The 19,087-nt window shown below is 37.2% G+C and overlaps 1 protein-coding gene across 1 annotated transcript in view; it reads right to left on the bottom strand.

Annotated features, from left to right (window-relative positions):
• Nucleotides 1–494: 494 nt before the first annotated feature.
• Nucleotides 495–19,087, bottom strand: part of MAPK4 (mitogen-activated protein kinase 4) — a 79,315-nt gene continuing 60,722 nt past the window's right edge. The window contains exons 3-6 of the mRNA XM_072416464.1: nucleotides 16,638–16,782; nucleotides 12,110–12,271; nucleotides 10,469–10,670; nucleotides 495–7,493 (exon numbers count right to left, since the gene is read on the bottom strand). Of these exons, the coding sequence (XP_072272565.1) occupies nucleotides 6,812–7,493; nucleotides 10,469–10,670; nucleotides 12,110–12,271; nucleotides 16,638–16,782 (1,191 nt within the window). The 3' untranslated portion in view covers nucleotides 495–6,811. The remainder of the gene's footprint in view (nucleotides 7,494–10,468; nucleotides 10,671–12,109; nucleotides 12,272–16,637; nucleotides 16,783–19,087) is intronic.

Here is a 19,087-nt window from a genome sequence, read left to right as displayed (position 1 = left end):
TTGTTTTCCTATGTAGTCTAACTATGGTTGGAATGCTGGACTGGCAAAAGACTGTGTGCCACACCTTTGGCCTTTTCCTTTAAAGTTTTTCCCCTTCAATACCTAGACCACCTTTCCCCCTTCCTATTTATGTTTAGAATATTCTGACCAATTTTTTTGATTGCTTCCCTTTTCATGATCAAGGTTTTATATTGTTGATACATAACGTACTTGCCTAGTTTTGCATGGGTACCCATTTAAGAGTATCTGGCCATATTTTCTACCCCCTCACAGTAAATTGCCTAAATATCTGTACTTTAGTCTATATTTCTGGTTCTACATTTCTCTTTGTATGATGTTTGTATTTATATGTAAACTTCAATAGATTTACAGTAGTAACAGAAGAAATAAAACATGATCAATTTGCATTACAGCACTTTTGTCATTATAATAGAACTTGCTAATGACTAAGCCTGATCTTACATAATAAAGAAACAACACAGACACTTGTTAAATTTTGCATTGCAATTGGTTTTTTTAATTGATCAACTTGTGCTAGGCCTAGAAGGGCACCTCAAAAAAAGTGAGCCAGGGGCAAAATTATAAAGTAATAGAACTGTAAATGAAACCACAAAAAACAGAAACAACAATGGCAGGAACACTGTACAATTACAAAATACATTCACATTCATCAGGATTCTTCTTCCATACAGGGTAGCTATGGTATTACAGTCTTACACCGGTTTGTCAGTAAGTTTCAAGCATTTGAACAAGCCTTTCTATTAACAGAAGTACTAAATCTGCTAAACCCAGCTTGCTTGGACTTGTAGTCCCCCAACAGCTAAAAGCCATTTCCTTCATAGTCCGTGATAAGCATGAACATATAAAAAGAGACCTTTTCCCATAATTTGGTTCATCTTACAAAGGACATGTATTATAGGAAGCCACTGTTTCCTAATATCTGCATCAATCAATGCACATATTTCTGAGTTTTAATATTGTGCTTGAAGGCCTGCAATGCAAGTATTGAGGAATGCACAGCAAAACTCTGACCATGGCAAAGTTTGAAATCTGTATTTGAGGGCTAACCAATTTCCCTGAAAGTAATATGACTCTATCTCTCTATATCTCTTGGAGATGAATTGTATATTTACTTTTGTACAGACTTGCTGTAGGAAATTTCCTTAAAAAGTTGCTCCTCCGATCGCCTCCCCTCGTCTTTTGTTATTGCTGTGCCTGCCAGGCTGCAGTATGAATTCTAACAGCATTTTCACAGGCGCAGCAGTAGGTGTAATAACAAGAGGAGAAACAGGGGAGAGAACCGTGGATTCATTTTTACAGAAAGTTTCACTGGATCACACGCCACACTCTCTGTTCAGAACTTACATAAACTCATTTAAAGAAAAATTATGGTTTGAATAATATAACCAACCATAGATAACGTGTGTATGATTCTTGATATGCCTTTAGAAGGTAACCCTTAAGCCAAAAGAGGAATTTGTTGAGTACATTTTAGTAATGGGCTAGTCAGCAGAGATTTACTGCCTCGTGATCATCTTAGCACAGAGGTAGGCAAACTCTGGCCTTTAGGATGGATACGGCCTAGCCAGTATTCCAGTCTAGCCAAACACCCCCCCTAGTTTTTTATTGTTGGATCCAGCCTAATTGAATTGTCGCATTATCGCGAGTTCCCGTGATATCATCGAGTTCCCACACAATAACCCAAATTACTATGCCTAAAGAGCAGAAGCAACGTGCAGCTACCAGTCTCCGGAAAGGTTGACCTCGAACGTCGTGTCTTCAACCCGAATGGACTGATGAATTATTCTTCGCCCAGCGCGGCAACAAAGCCCTGTGTTTAGTGTGCAACGACACCAAGAGCACTTTCAAGCAATTGAATCTCAAGGGGCATTTTGATGCCAAGCATGCACACATTTACAGAGACTACACTGCGGATGAGCGGAAGACTGAGGCTGCTCGCTTGCAGTCACGGTTGGAAAAAAACTTTACCTTGGACACCTTGTTTCTTCTGGCCTAGTGTGCCTTCATGACCTCCTGAAATGGCCTAGCAAGATGCCCTTCAAATTAATAATGTAAAAAGCAGGTAACTAATAGTTTGAACAGCACCAGCGGATCCAATTATGCTGACAAATCAGTCAAACTGTGCAGTTATTTTCCTTTCTGCTTGTCAGATTATTGGAACCTAGATGAGAAGCCCAACTTCTCAAAGCAGTATTGTCTTCAAGCTCATCGAAAGGGAAAAATATTTATGTACAGGTTGCCAAATTATAACAATCAGGAACATATTTAACCACAGAACATTGCAGGTGAAGTTCCTTATTAAATACCATGCCCAAAATATATTTGATTGTATGACTGTGAACAAAAGATTGCAAATCAGAAAGAAGAGGAAAAAAAGGAGTCTTGATGCAGAACTGTGGCTTCACATGTATTTGCCAATATATGCAACAAAACTTGATTTTATCACAAATTGTTGAAAGTTTCCTCATCTAACAAGATAAAAACTGTTTGCAAGATTTGTCTATCTAGTTTACTTTTTGACAAACGTTTTACTTCAGAAGAACCCCTAAAAATTTCCAGATCTCACGGAACACTGCTAAAACCAATACATTGCACCTGATTTAATAAAGCTCTCCAAGGCTGGAGAGGATAAACTTTCATCAGTAAAAAAAAAAAAGGAAATTCTTTTTTTTTTAAAGTAATTTGCTGTTAGCAAATGTTTTGAATCCTGGACAGATCTATTCCAGGTTTGCTGGATCACCCAGCTTCACAGATGAAAGTGTATCCTCTCCAGCCTTGGAGAGCTTTAATAAATCAGGCCCATACAATGGTGGTCAGTGGCCCTCTTTTATTGATGGTCTGAATGCTATCAAGCTGGAAGGATTTCTAGAGTCTTGCTGCTGGTTCTGCCAAGTGGTGGCTCAAGAACTATGCAGGCACCAGGAAATGGAAGGTCAATCAACCACAGATAATGGAACCCTTGTAGGTAACCTTTGGAGGAGCCCTAAGGTTCCATTGATTTCTTGTATTTTACAAAAAAAACGTTTTTCCTAAATTTCGGGTTAAAAAAAGCAACATTCACTTGACATCTTGCCTATCAGAGGGTTATTGTGTATCATTTAAAGTTTCTGTGCTTAACAAAATATTTTATCACTCTGAAATTTAGCATTTTTAATTTTTTAACATGACCAGAATCATACAACGTCAGTATGGTAAACAAGTTGTTTTTGTTATACTACCATAGAAATGAAGTGACATGCCAAAAGGTCACTTATATTGAAAATTGGTTATTGGTATTTCTCTATTTTTGCTAATTAAAACATTTTTTTTAAAAGTCAGCAAAAGCGTAGTGAAACTTGTGTAAAAAGCCATACAATATTTACAAAACCAGCCTAATCAATTTCTTTTATTAGAATGGTAATTATGAATGATGTGAGCAGGAAATAAAATATTATCCCTAACATTTTTGAAATTCACAAATAAAATAATTCAGATAATAATAATAATTAGATAAACTATATATAATATTATATGTTTTTAAAATAATTTTACAAATAAAATAAAAAAACAAATATCTATTTTTGTAATAATTAACACTTACCCTGTTGATATTTAAAATTTAGAAGTAGTCTGCAATAATTATTATATCAGTTGCTATTTTTACAGTAATTTTCACAGATTTTTTTTTCAGTGTCATCAGCTTTATATATTTGATTATTTTTTAAAGGTGCAAAAAAAAAAAGGATAATATTTTAAATTGCAAATTACAATTTAAAAATATTATATACAGAAAGGTGTACATACTTGAATGTTGTAAACATATTTGCTTATTTTATCCTCTATACTTTACCCAGCTTGTAGGGTGTAAAAGGAATCTAAATGATTATGCAGGAGGGGCATTTGTCAGCACACCTTCCGAAATTTGTCTGCTGAGTTATGATGATTTTTACAGCATATGATGTACACTAGATGGCTAGAAGTATGTGTCCAGCTGACCATCAAACCTGCTATATGGCCAGACCATAATGACATCCCTCCTTATTTTTAAATGTTGTATTGTAAATTATATAACACAAAAAATATTAGATAATTGTATTTTTAGACATAATTTTGTACTTTATAGACAAAGTTTGGAGAAGTATCTTTTCCGTTTCAATAATGTGCCCCTGTCCACAAAGCAAACTCAATATAAGGGAAGGGTAAGCCCTGACCTCCATCCAGTTAAATGGCTTCTGGGTACACTGGAAAGAATAAGGATATCCAAGTATGCTCTTACAACATGAGTACCTGATCTAAATAGACCCAAATTTGCTGATAGAAAGCCTTCTCAGAAGTATAAGGCCTTACCAGAATGAAGGCTGCCATAGTGGAGGATGGAGGTGGTTCATACAATGAACTCTATATTAATGCCTATGGTTTTGGAATGGGACACCCAACAAGCTCATACAGGTGTGATGGAAGACAGAGCAATGTCTTGTGTGGCTTTCAATTTCTCCAGCCCAAAATCCAAAGGAGTATTGCAATCATGAGCACTGGGTCTGACCTGGGGAGGGTGATGTGTTGGAACAATGCAAATAGACTACTTGGTCTAACATAAAGAACAACAGTCCTTCCCCGGAGCCTTTGGGTTTTGTGCTGGTGTTGGGTAGCAATTGGAAGCATAATGGTAAGACTTTAGTTTGCAATACATTTATAGTATGCGGCTAAAATACTTGGAAATTTTGACAAGACTTTATATTCTACATTTTATTGGAAATGTTAACTTTGATGGTCAGCCTGGACACACATAGAACTTTATGCTTCACATGATTTATCAGCAACCACATTGTTTACTTCTGTATATGGCCACAATTACTCTTTACAGTATTACATTTACACCTGTTATAGCAGAAAAAATATGATGAAGAGGTGGAGGGCTGAGTAGGTGGGAACTGCTCTCTCTGCCAGATCTTTATAGGTATAGGTTGGGTTTATCAGATAAATGATTGCTTATTTATGATGCTCTGGTCTATGGGGTTAGATTATGGAAAGCTTAGTTCACACTTGCACTGATGTTTTAACACACCCACTACTAGCTATTACTGTTGTGCTTGTGAAGATTAAGTATTTTTTCCAATTAGTGGCAAAAGATGGCACGTGCCGGAATGAATGCAATACAATGATACCTTGGCTAACGAAGATATTTTGTTCTGGAATTAGACTCGTTAGCCAAAATGAAACCAAAATTTAGCCTAATACAGCTCACCGCGGCTTCAGTTTGCTATCGTACATCAAAAATGCATGCGTTAGCCGAGTATATCTTTGTTAGCCAAGGCTAAAACGCAGCGGGAAAAAAAATCTTTGTTAGCTGAAATATTTCTTAACAGGGTGACTCGTTAGCCGAGGTAATACTGTACTAAATATAATTTATTCTTCAAAATGTTTTTGTTTTTTTGCACTTTTTAGGTCTGGTTGTATGCTTACAATAAGGCTTATATTGCTTTTTACTTCTCCTGTAGTGCAATCTTTAGCTCTGCATGGGGTAAATAAACATATGTTGTAAGAAGGGTTGATTACACTATTTGACTAAAGGAAAGTGGCCACCCCTCCAAAATTGATGAGTTTGGGCATTTCCAGTGAAGCTTACTTATGATACAGCAAATATATTTTAGACAATTGTGCATCTAAAACATTGAGCCTGATTTATTAAAGCTCCAAGACTGGTAAGGACAGACTATCAAGAGAGACACATGGGTGATCCAACAAACCTGGAATGGATAATTGTCAAATGCTATCAGTGCTGGCCCAAATTCATTCCAAGATCACTGGTTTACCCAGGTTCTACCATGACAGTCTATCTTCTGAAGTGTTGGAGAGCTTTCATAAATCAGGCCCAGTGTGATAACAGTTTAAAGAAGCTCAAGCCTGAAATAAGCCTGAGAGCCTGAAATAAGCCCCATATCTACTATACATTTTAAAATTTATTGGAATGCTTCTTTTTGTGGAAACAATTGCTATTATAGTCTAGGCTGCTATAACCACAAGAAATGGGGGACTCTGTATTAATACCTGTGGTTTGGATAGGGGATCTCCAACATGTTCATATAGGTACGATAGTCCGGTGTCAACAAACCTTTGGCGTATTAGTATACCTATTCGTCACAAAGAGCACCAAGTGCAGCATCCACAATCTCTGCCCTCCTCCTTTACATCATTACACTTTTTTCTAGATAACAGGTGCACTTAAAGAATAAAAATAATGACATCTGATTACAATTCTAATATGTACACTGGTGTATAAAGGATCAATGTATATGATTTTTTATGGTATGGGTTTTTCCACTCTCCTCTCAAGTAGTGTAAGGCTTCAAATATTGAGCAGTGAGTTGAACAAGCCTTTAAATTAAAGGCATTTAGGATTTTGCAATGTAATGAGATTATATCAGCTGTATATCAATACAGAATTTTTTTACCAACCCTCAATCTCGAAAGTTGTGCGAGATTTTCGAGGCATCGCAGTATACTTGCCAACAATCCAAGAACATGTGAAACACCAAGCAGGTCTTACTCTCTTCAAAACAACTCAACTTAGCCTAAAAACATCTAAATACCATCAACACCCCACCTCCTTCAGTTTCAGCCCCACTCTAAGCTAAATCTGAGCAGTCTAGAACTGTTGGCAAGTATTTGTTAGTACATTGTTTAGTATTCTAGATAAAAACATCAGAGGCCTAAAAAATGTTCTCAGGAAAATATTCCATTGGTATACTGTTAGTGAATCATAAATATTGTTATGAAAAAAGACACACCATTTAAAGCCCAACTATTCCTTCTACCATCTGTCCTTATGGAATACTTTCTTCTGTGCAATATCCTTTGGGTGCTCAGGAATACAAGCCCCGTTGATGTCACTAAGTTTATTGTCAGGTATTTCTTCCTGACTAGTACATAATTTAAGTGCTCTGGTAATAAAAACATCCAGATTAAATGAGGGATCGGCATCCTTGTTAATAGTGCTCTGTTCCTCCTGGTGCGGAGGAGGTTGATGGTCCTCCTGCATCTCAGAAACAGGACTTGGTGGGCATTCAAGTCCAACTTGGGTGCTTTTCACCCACTGAGCTATCTCCAGAAACAGATTGGATGGCTCTTCTCCCAAAGCAATGTCTCCCGAGGGTGGTATAGATGTCTTTTTCCAATTGGAAAGATCCAAAATGAGCTTAGGTTCAGAATAATGGTGGGGTTTGTTGTCTCTCCATAGTAATTTATCAAGGTAGGAGGGTGATCCTACTTTATATTCACATGATCTTCCACAATCCCCCTCAAAAACCCGATCCATAGATGAATGTGACTGTTCAAGGAATCTTTCTGAGCTACTTTGAGAGTACTTGCGTGGGTCAACTTGAGCTTCTTCAGCTAGAGACCCTGATCCAGCACGTGGGTCCCGCTGAACATCGCTCATGGCATGGCTATGGCCTTGTCTCCAATCCAGGTCAGAAGACATACTTACTTGATATCTGCAAAAAAAGAAAGAAAATTTTTATATCAATTAAAAAAAAGTATTACCGGTATTTAGTTTACTAAAAAGATTCAAGCTAGTACTACAAGCAAACAGAGCAATAGGAAAGTCTTGGAAACACAAGTAGCACCACTAAGGGCTTTTCATGACACTAACCCTATACCAGGTGACATGGCTCCTTCTTTTTTTTATATTTCACTTTAAAACTGGACCTTAGTTACTAACTAAACAAATTATAGTCCTAAGTATCTAGCTTTTCTCCCTATACCTGTCCTGAATTCTGACACTACCACAGAAAAGCAATGGACGAACTTCCTTATTCTATATTCAATATGCCCACAGATGTACACCAAGTATGCCCATTTATCTGATAGTCAGTGGACAGATAAAGGGTGATCAAATCATATCAGTGGCTGTATTTATCTACAACAGTTTGAAAAAAAAGCAGTAGATTTCTGAAAATGTCACTACAAATCACTAAATCAAGCACATATTTTGGCTATACCAAAGGACAGCATACAGCATATGTATTATCATTTATGTATCAGTAATGTCATTACTTGCTTTGGTGGATGCTAAAATTTTTTGGATAATTGGAATCAAAAGTAATATTTATCTTAAGAATATTTCTTCACTGTTCTACCCCAATTCTTATCAGCTATGTAGAACTGTATATACTGTATACCAAGAGACCATAGCTTGCTATGCTGAATGCAGAGGTCTGCACTGATTAAAGTATCTGAGCTGCAGAGAGTGCTGGACAAACCTAAATCTTTTTAGTTATCCATCTCATTATAGCCATATCCCATGGACGTCAGACAGCTGACCACTCCTAAAAAATATTTGATACGCACTATAGGGTATAATTATAAGCAATTTTCATATGGAATTTCTTCAATTAAATATATTTCTGTGTGAACATAGATGGATAAAAGTAACAAGAATAGCGTGAATGTACTTTGATGGACTGGAAAGGAATTGCGTAGTCTTGGGTGAATGTACTCGGCAGCATACGCCAGAAAATGGGTCAGATTTATTAAAGCTCTCCAAGGCTGGAGAGAATACACTTTCATCAGTGAAGCTTGGTGATTGAGCAAACCTGGAATCCTGCAAACCTGCTAACAAATGACTTTGAAGAAATCCATTCCATGTTTTCTGGATCAGCCAGCTTCACTGGTAAAAGTGTATCCTCTCCAGCCTTGGAGAGCTTTAATAAATTAGACCCATTGTAGTAATTGTGTGTAAATGATTTGACAATGTTATGCAAATAAACCTTGTATGAGTGTTTGTGATTGCAGCAGGGGTCAAAGCCAAAGTAAAAGGAGCAAATTTTATTTACTAGATGGCTAGTGGCCAGTTATAAGTGTACACAGCAGGAGAACGAATGTTGGATGGTGGTTGTATTAACATTCTGACCTTGTCTTAGTAACCGACCGTGTGTACTTAGACAAGCCAGAAGTATGTGTCCAGAACTATCTGGCCTACAGACAGGAATTCTGGCCAGGCCAATTGCTATAGAATAAAAGTGGTGTGTGCAGACATGCTTAGCGTGTGTCTAGGCTCATTGACCAGACTGGCATCTGATGGAGGATCAATGTCCTCCTCATGTATCAAAATGCAGTGTGGCCACCTGACATCCCACCTATTATATGGCCAAGATATATGTGAATACCCTTGTAAAAAATTGAATTCAGGTGTTTCTAGTAAAGGGTATTATTAATACTACAGCATGCAAAGACATTATTATGTGCGATAAAGTTTGTGACAAAAGTTTGGGGGCAATTATGCACATGTAGTTTTTCTGTAAATTGAAGTTAAACTATAGTTGGGAAAATTTAAAGCACATGCCACTTTGTTAAAGCACATGCCACACAGTTGAGTTAATTGCAAAGCCCCTGAACATAATATTTTAGGATGTGGCTAGGGTGGTCAGGGGACGGTGGTATCATCTCAACACTCCCAACATGTAAAATTGTAAAATTACAAAAGTTTAACCACTGCTGGCCTTAAAATGTGTTTTCTGACTACACAACTTACTTTTTTCCTTTTCTTTTAACTTGGGGCATATTTTATGGATCTCAATTCCCCTTTACATGTTAATAATATGTTACAGCCCAGGGGCAGGGTAATTAACTTGCAATGGTGCCAGTGTATATTTGTGATATGATGAGAATTCATGCTAAAAATTCTACACTTGCAGCAAAAGATAAATTATCCGATCATCATTATAATTTTAACTCTTTGAAATGGGAATGCTAATCTCTAATGTTTCTAATGGTAGGGACATTAGATTGTGAGCTTCCCTGAGGGACAGTTAGTGACATAACTATGGACTCTATAGTACACTATGTACAGCGCTATGTAATATGTCAGCACTGTATAAATACCTTATTTATCTGGATTTTCTGTTTAATGTCAGATTTGGGAAATACATATATCACTTGGACACAGATGCTTGGATATACCCAGGTTAATTGCGCATGGGATCGCTGTGCCCCGTAGTAAACAAGAGACCATATGGCTACAATCTAATGAATTAATTCACTGTTCCAAAGTGACAAAAGTAGCTTTTCAATGACACATTCCGGTCAGTATGCATTTTGAAGGATGTGCCAACTGTCACATGAGGGCATAATATTTTATTAGAGACCAGTGACCAGGGTAGCTTGTTTCTGCCTTATACAGATCCTTAACTGTTCCTTAAATCACATATTTCTCTATAGCATATTTACTGTAATTTTTCAAATTTCTAAACTATAAAAATGGTATATTATAAAGGGTGGCAGAATCACCCTTTCCTAAATGTAACTGCAAGAAATGCATAGGGGTCCATTCATTAGGTATTGGAATTGACTCACTGTGGTCATGTCGAAGTTTAAATTGAAATTTCCATTCATGGTAAAATATTAATTTCACTCTTTCATATAATAGTAAAACAATGATCACACAGTCAATAATGAATAGAGATGTTACCTGTCCCAGTTAGAGAGCTGGCTCTGACTGGCCTCCATCAGTAAGATGTCATCAATCTCATCCTCGATCCGAAAGGGGTGCAGCGATATGGGCTCATCCTCCGGACAGGAATAAGGACCCATATAAGAATGCTGTAGAGCCACTTCAGCTGTTAGCCGGTCCATGGGGTTGAAAGTCAGAATTTTTTCCAAAAAATCAATAGCTGAGAATCACAAACAACAATGCTTAATATATTCTGAAAGAAGGAAGGAGCTGTTTCAAACATAATCCAATTTATTTAAAGAATATCTAAAGCTTCGGTTTTGGACAGAATATGGAATGTTTGGAAGCTCCATCGGGTATTTATTGCTGTCTGTGCACAAGAGTAACTAAAATTCATGATCTATAGGTATGAATTATTGTTGCCCAGTAGCAAAATATTGATGGGGCTCCAAGCCACTCATCTCTGATATCTGGCAGTTTCAATTGGAAGAATATTGTAATTGGTTTTAACACTGAATATAAAGCAGTGTTTCTTGACCTTTATAACCCCCAGCAACCTCTGGAGGAACCCTTGTTGAGAAACACTGGTATAAACTATGCCGAATTCAAGATAGCGGAAGAGCTGTCAGCATAGTCAGTACATTACAAAGACCTGTGCTAAGAATTGATTAATATATAACATTAGAAAATTAGAGAGGTTGTATAAGTATATGCAAAGCAGAAGTCCTGGTGATAAAGTATTTAATACAATATTAACCACCAACAAGCACTGTATTGTGCTCAACAAATCATAATGAGGATAAGCTAACCCTAAAAGCTGCCCTGATATATAAAATACAGTAAAGTAGCTTTGCAGTGATACTAAGCAGGAAAGAACTCCACAGGTAAAAAGCAAGTATAGCATAAATAAAGAAGAACTGTAAGCAAAATTAGGTTTACATGAGCCTGAAATTCTACAATAAACGTTATAAAGTGTTAAAACATTTTAGGTCTCCACTGTCTTCTAGAAATGTGGAGACTTGTGTGTAACTTTTACATTCTTTAGATGCTTTCCGTACTATATTTTTATGTACAGCCATGGCAACTGGTTATCTTTAAATACAGTGGACCTGATTTATTAAAGTTCTCCAAGAGGAGATAGACGATCATGGGAGAACCTGAGTGACCCAGCAAACCTGAAATGAATCTGGACTGGAATTGAAAACATTTGGTAACTAATAGCAAATAATTTTTAGGAAATCTATTCCAGGCTTGCTGGATCGCCTAGGTATTTCAAGCGTTTAGCTTCTCAATTTTTGGAGAACTTTAATAACTTAGACCCAATCTGTCCATTTACTAATACGTACCTTTCCCATACCCTGCTTCTATCCTATTCATCTGGTTATCTGGGGGAGCATAAGACCTTTTCCACTTTCTCAGAAGATGCAGGGCTTTGGTCTAAGCGCCCAATCGTAGAACCCAAACTCTTCCATTTAAAGGTAAAGAAAATGTAACCGTAACATTAGAACTCAAGGTAGATAAGTTATACTTTAGGAATCTGTTAAAAGACTCTTAAAGAATATGGTCCTTCAGTGTTGCCTAATTGTCTATGATTGATGTAAAACTTTAGGGACCAGGGCGGGTTTTTGGTGTCAGAATAAAGCAGGAATCAAACCTCACCTTCCAGTTTCATCTCCGGCAGAAGCTTTCTCAAAGGTCTCTTCACTACCCAGGTGGTATTAACAAATGATGGCATAACTTTGAGAAGTTCTTCTTTATCTTCCTTGTGGATCACTGGTATTGTGTCTAGTATCAGCTGCATCTGTTCCAGTTCATGGCTTCCTAGGTTAGAAAAAGAAATACAAAAAGAAAAGTTACAATGTGTTTGAAAATACATTTTATAGCCATATGTGGACACCCCTCTAAATTATGTGTTCAGGGTTTACTAGTGAAGGGTACCAGGAAAGCTGCATCATACGCAGACATTCAAGACAAATAAGCCCCTCCAACTATTAGATAACAGTTTGAGCAAGGCCATCATGACTGCGACCCATGCACAATTTATGCACTAAACCCGTTCTATAAAGACATGGTTTGGAGGAACTTTGTGAACGCCTTTGGGATGAACTAGACTGAACTTTCTTTCCAGCATTAGTACCACAAAAATGTTCTAAATAAGCAAAAATTTTCCTAGACACCCTGCAAAGCCTTATAGAAAGCCTTGTCATAAATGAGTAGGTTGTTACAATCACAAAAAGGATGCTCAATTTAATGTCCATAGTTTTGGAAATATTCAACAAGCCCATATAGATGTAATAGCCAATGTTCTCAAGTATAGAGGGACAAATCTTGTACCAACCCTCCACCAGCCAGCCAGGCCACCTTAAAGTTGAGGTAATGACTTAATCTCAACAAATTAAAATAAAGTTACAATATTGGTGTTTGAGGGATGAATAAGGGCCAGGTAATACAGAAATAACACAGTAACAGTTTATAGGCAGAAACTTCTTGGTAAAATATTTAAGTCTTCATTGTGTTTCCCAAAAGCTGACCAAATTTAGAAAGATCAAAATAATTTTTGGCCAGCCTGATCTTTTGTTGGGCACAGTTTTGTGTATTAAATAAGATGTGAAGGTTAACCTATTTGTCTAGCTGTATCAATGAACTGTGAGAAAAAAAAAACAATCTACATCTATGCTGAAGCTATTCCTTTTCAGCCAGTAATGAGCCATGGGGGAGTTAATTATCCTGCGGTGGAAAACTACATGCGGCACACCAATTAAGAAAGCACAGAACGGGTGTTTGAGGCTTATGTAAAGATCCACCATAGCAGAGCAACAACAATTACATAAGCCTAACAGGCTGAATCAAAGAAACCGTAAATATTTTATATATGACATAGAGATTCTAATCAGACCAGGGCGAGAACAGGCACAACTTTGTATGTGCCCTATATTCCCTTTATATAGGCTATCTACATAGAATATAAAATGAAGGTTTCTTTTCCCCCAGCAAATCCTCCACTTACTTGTCCACTAACCATGAAGATCCCCGAGGAGCCTCATCACAAAAAATCTCCCGGCCACCATGCACAGTCAGTTTACCATCCTTAAGGCTAACAATTGATTGACTTCTTATAGAAAGACCAAAAGCCCTATCAAGTAATTACTAATGAAATTAATGTATTTACTAATGAAAATTCTAATGAAATATTTCTTTGCTTATCCTGGAGCCACTACTGCAGAAGGGAAATATATCCAAAAGGAACAGAATTCCTATCTAAAAAAATTATATTAAGTCATTAGGAACGAAGACATAAGGAACAGGTGTCCCTAGTTTTCCCTGACCTCTGGCTCAGATGAGGACTTTTGACTCACTAGGCTTGATTTATTAAAGCTCTCCAAGACTAGAGAAGATACACTTTCACTAGTAAACTTGGGGGATCCAGCAAACCTGGAATGGATCAAGTCCAGGATTGAAAACATTTGCTAACAAATAGCAAATTATTTTTAGGAAATTAATTCCCGGGTTACTGGATCACCTAGGTACACTGTTTAAAGTGTAACATTAAAACTTTTACAGCCTTGGAGTGCTTTAATAAATTTAGCCCACTGTCTTAGTAACAATAGTCACCAGGACAGATAAAAGGGTGAATTTTCTCATGGGGTAGGGTTCACGGCTATATATATATATTTTTCTTTAGATTTAGATACAAAAGTAAAGTATTAAAACTTGTGTCAGATTTATATTAATGTCTGTGTCCCAGCTGAGGATTGTCATCCCTTGTTTTTATATTGGGATCCTGTCTTTGGACAAAAAGTGATAGGAAATCAAAAAATCTAAATGTGTGACAAGGGTGGTGAAGGTATCACAAATGGAAATAGTTATTTTATGGGCAATTCTGTCATCTGGAGGTTTTGTTACCATTGGAGAGATTTCCTCTCATTTTCTGTTGCAACCTAAGGATGTGAAGTTAAAGGAACCCTTCAGAATGGGCCACAGTCAGTAAAAACAAGATGATAGGGTTCCAACCCGTTCGTTACTAAAAAACAAAAAAGAAAAGTTTGATCGTTGTCATGGACAAAATGATTGGAATTCACCCTAAACAAATGATGGTGCTTCACTTGGGAACCATTTAAGTCTAAAACGCATAAATGGCATTTGTTCCAAGCTGGTAAGAATCCACTCCCCTAGTTCCTCGTCATTGCTCCATTACTGCTGGGAGTAAAAAGATGCTGTTCCATTACTTCTCCATTGGTATAGTTGTCAATGTGTCTCCAGTGATGGAATCGCCAGTGTGACATCAGCCTTAAAATGGGGTTCTGAATTGCCAAAATAAATCCAATGTAAAAAATGTGAAGGTAAAAGTTGCGTGAATCTTTGATGAAAACATAAACTTACCTCTAAGTGGACAAAAAGTAACCGGAATAAGAAGAAAGCAGTGCTAAGAACCAGATAATGCATGGTAGACATCACAAGGTCAGATTTGGTGCCATATGAAGAATAAGGTTTCCAGTAACCAAAGTGAGCAGTTAAATATTAGAATAAAAAAAACACCAAGTGCAGGTAGATGGAGTTGTTTGTTAAATTACTTCAGTGTACCAGAAATATTTTAGGACTTGAAAACTAACATCATCATGGCATTGATGTGATTAAAATGATTAGTGACTCTGTACCATACAATAAAGAAGAAGAGGCTTTCCTGGAATCTTAGCAGTCAGGATCTGTAAGTACAGCTGTTTTACAGTCTACCCTCATTGTAAAGAGAAGAGCCACTGCTGTTTTTATTGATGGAACCAGCAGGTACATTATGGCTTTTTCCTGGATAACTGGCTTGTTACATGGTGCACATAGGGAACTTAGAATTTCAGTTCCTTACTATAAAAAATACTGAAGGCCTCAGGCTAGGATGGTGTAGATAAGCAATAAAGTATTTAGCAGTAGTGAATAAAGGCTTGGATGCAAAAGCAAAACAGTACTTTCCTTTAATATTGACATTTGTGGGTCACTCTGCTTGTTGTCCAGTGCTTTGTCAAGCTAGTCATTAACAAATATTACTGTTGCTCCACAAGGGTGTATCTATCTAGTCATTAGTTGAGTCAGGTTAAAAGGTGGACTTGATAAAAAGACTTCCCATTACAACAAGGCACAGATAGAAACATTCTCTCTTTACTTTCTCTTACTCTATATTCAGATGATTGGCGGAAGCTTCCAAACTGTAGGGCATGCCTGTGCCCAAATCTAACAACAGATGGGCAGCTTTCTATCTCCAGCAATCTTCAATCTCTTCCACTGTTACTAATCTAATTTAGATACTATTCATACCCACGTCTACTCATGAATGAGATCCATATGAACCTCCATCAAACTGACCGAGTTTCCTTCAGCACACAGCCTATAGGAAATATATGCTCCTATATTCTTTTACTTACTGTTCCTGAAACTCTTTTTATAGGAAATACTAAACTAATTAATTAGGCAGAAAACATTTAAATTATTATTTTGAGTTATTAACTGTACTTCCTCAAGGTGATGAGGATCGCCAGCTTTATGTGGACATCCATTGTCTTGAGAAATCTTAGTCACCCAAAATGTTTTTATTTTGTCTTTTGTGATATAGCTGGTGGCCATGCACCAATAAATTGAAAATTGGATGCAAGATTCAGGAAATCTTTTTCTTAAAAGGTTCGCTTTGTTATGAAACTATAGCCATGGTAGTCCATGAGACTTCCAGGTGGCCTATATACACAGTTGCTCTAAGAAAAGATAGCAATACTTTTATATTTTTAAATACATTTGGATAAAAAGAATATATGCATAGCTGAACAATCTTCTGTATAGAGGAATACCCCAAGAGATAGAAATGAAATGGGCCCATCAAATATAATTATGGTCATGCTTTTACCAGGTAAACGCCATTTAGACAACTTCAGAATAGCCCAAATGCCAGATAAGGGGTTGTGAGGTCTTACCCAAAGGGGAAAGAACATTCTGACAGAGCTGGCTAACTGATGGCACTCTATAACTCTGTAATTTTTACCACAATAAAAAAAGTACTATATGAGCAAAATTGTTATACATTCCCTTCAATTTAAAGCCCAATTCAGCTTATAAAAAATCTTGTTTAATAATTTGTATAATACAGTTCTACTGTAACTTCCAGAAACAGAATAGAGAAAGTTTACACCCAAATACATAATTTACTGACCTGCAAAGAGCATCCGTCCTGTCAGCATCTCCGCTAGTATACAGCCGGCGGCCCACATGTCAATGGCTTTGGTATAGTTATTAGGGGAGAGGAGAAGATGGGGTGATCGATACCATTTAGTCACCAGTCCTTCTGAGAGGTAACCCTGGAACAATACAGAACACATCTGTAAATCATCTGCCATTCCCAACTCTAAACAAGACAGCTGTACTTGTGGTGCAGGTGTGAAAGTGGACCTGTCATTAAGATTCACATGTCAGTGTTATCAAACTTCAACATTTTAGGTAAAACATTTTTTCCTTAGAAAATACAGCTTGTGAGCTCTCATATGACTTAGAGCCAAATTCAGGGGTCCTATTACATTACTTCTGCTCTACGCCACTTGTCAGTTCAATTAATTTGGCAAAGCAGCAGCAGGTAGAGAGGGTTCTGCTAAGGGTCACAGCAGAGTAGTGGAGCCTTCTTTGCCCTCTAGGTGATTAGCTGAATTAGTAAAACTGACGAGGGGTACAGAGGCAACGTCACTGCAACCTGAAGTTAGAAGATTTGGACGTAGATGTTAATAGAAGGTGGATGGTCAATGCACAATGCTGGACTACCAACCCCCATACAGGAAAGAGAATAAGGGAACAGAGATCCTTTGTAGAGACAACTACTATATAAAATGCAACATTTAATAATATGTTTAAATAGGATTATATAATCTTCTTAACACCTCCCCATCCACCATCGCTAAATAAATGTTCCTCAACATGATGCCCCCTTCTTTGGATAAGTTTATTCACATTTTATTACAGAACTAGCAGCTGGCACCAATACTCTCTCTTACCATGGCAGTGGTTAGAGAACCGTAATGGGGAACCAAGTGCCCAATCATGTCGGGATTCTCCCCTCAAATAGGGTGGGAAGAAGCTGTAGGTGGGTGGTGGCCCCTGTATTATGAACCAACTTTTTAGTAAATGCAAAAACAGCTGGGTGGTTACCGAAAAGTGCCGGGTTGTACACCCAGCTAAAAGGCAGGGGAGAACACCGCATGTGATAACTACATCACAAAAGTTAGCGGACACATAAAGATGGTATTAAATTGGTCTGGGCTTTAAGTCATCAAGGACCCTAGTCACAATGACAATAAAGGACCCAAAAAGTCTAAGTGCACTTGGCTCCGACTGTGCATGCACACCAATGAAAATGTCGTTCCTACGGGTGAAGCTGCATGTCTGGGTATGGTTGTGGGTCACCAGGAGTATAATAGACCTGAAGTGGGATATTGGCTGTATGCCCACTTTAAAGAAACGTCTTGCCAAAATTTCCCAAAAAAGAGTGGAATTCTAAACTTTGACAACTGTCATCACAACCGGTATCCCCAATATGTTATCTCAGCAGGCATTCAACAAAGATTCTAATAACAGCTGCTACAGACCTTTGTCATCATGAAATAATGTACCAGCAAGACTGTAAAAAATGTTACAGCTATATAAATTTTTTTTTTACACAAATCTTAAAAAATAATTTTCTAAAACATCACCTTGTTTATTATGAACTATAATTCTTAATACTTTAGTAATACCTTAATATATACCATAATGTAAAACAGAATAGAATGGAAAACAGAATGATTTATGTGCCATGTTGGATGATATATCATTACTGGAAGTCTGTTAGTAGGTTCTTTGTGCTACTGTCACATTAACACTAACCACTTCTCCTGCCTTTTGTGACGGGTCCACAGTGCTAACTATTTAATATATTACCACAACATTTCTTATTAGTAAAAGGAGTTCATTAGGACCCTTATGCAGAGATAATAAATGCAGCATTTGTTCAGTACATCCAAAAACACATACTCAAGGCCACCGTCGGAAAAGTAAAGTATATTATTAATATAACACAATTAAATCATATATGTGTCCGGCCAGACTTTCTATTATACCCCCCTAAAATACACAAAAGTAAAATGTGAATACCATTAAGGACTATCCCGCTATAGGAAAATGATGTTCCAAATCAAACAATCCCTATCCACTCAATAAAACATCATCCTCTGTGATATAACATTACCTCAAAGAGGTTATATTAACATCCAGGACCCCAATCCCTCACCAAAGCCGGTTATCCCTGTGTCAAAATCCTATGGCCTAGACATGGCTTACAAATAATTCCAAAATAATGAATTATTGTCATCCCTGTGATTTAAATGATCTGCTATATATTCTTATTCACACCCGCTGCCCTTTAGTGATAGTCTCTGAATAATCCCATATATATTGGTAATTACCAGATAGCATTATAAAAGGGTATAGGGTATCAGCTCTTGGAATTTGAAGGATATATACAATGTAAGTGTTCATGACAGTAATGGATATATTGCACATAAAAGTTCATTCTGCTAGTTTCCTATGGCTACCCAGTTTGTATTTCTATGACTTGCTGGCTTTGGTACGTAACTCACC

The sequence above is a fragment of the Pyxicephalus adspersus genome, chromosome 6 (genome assembly GCF_032062135.1).
Source record: "Pyxicephalus adspersus chromosome 6, UCB_Pads_2.0, whole genome shotgun sequence".
Lineage (NCBI taxonomy): Eukaryota > Metazoa > Chordata > Amphibia > Anura > Pyxicephalidae > Pyxicephalus > Pyxicephalus adspersus.
The sequence above is the reverse complement of the archived record's forward strand: the minus strand, read 5'-3'. Positions and strand labels throughout refer to the sequence as shown.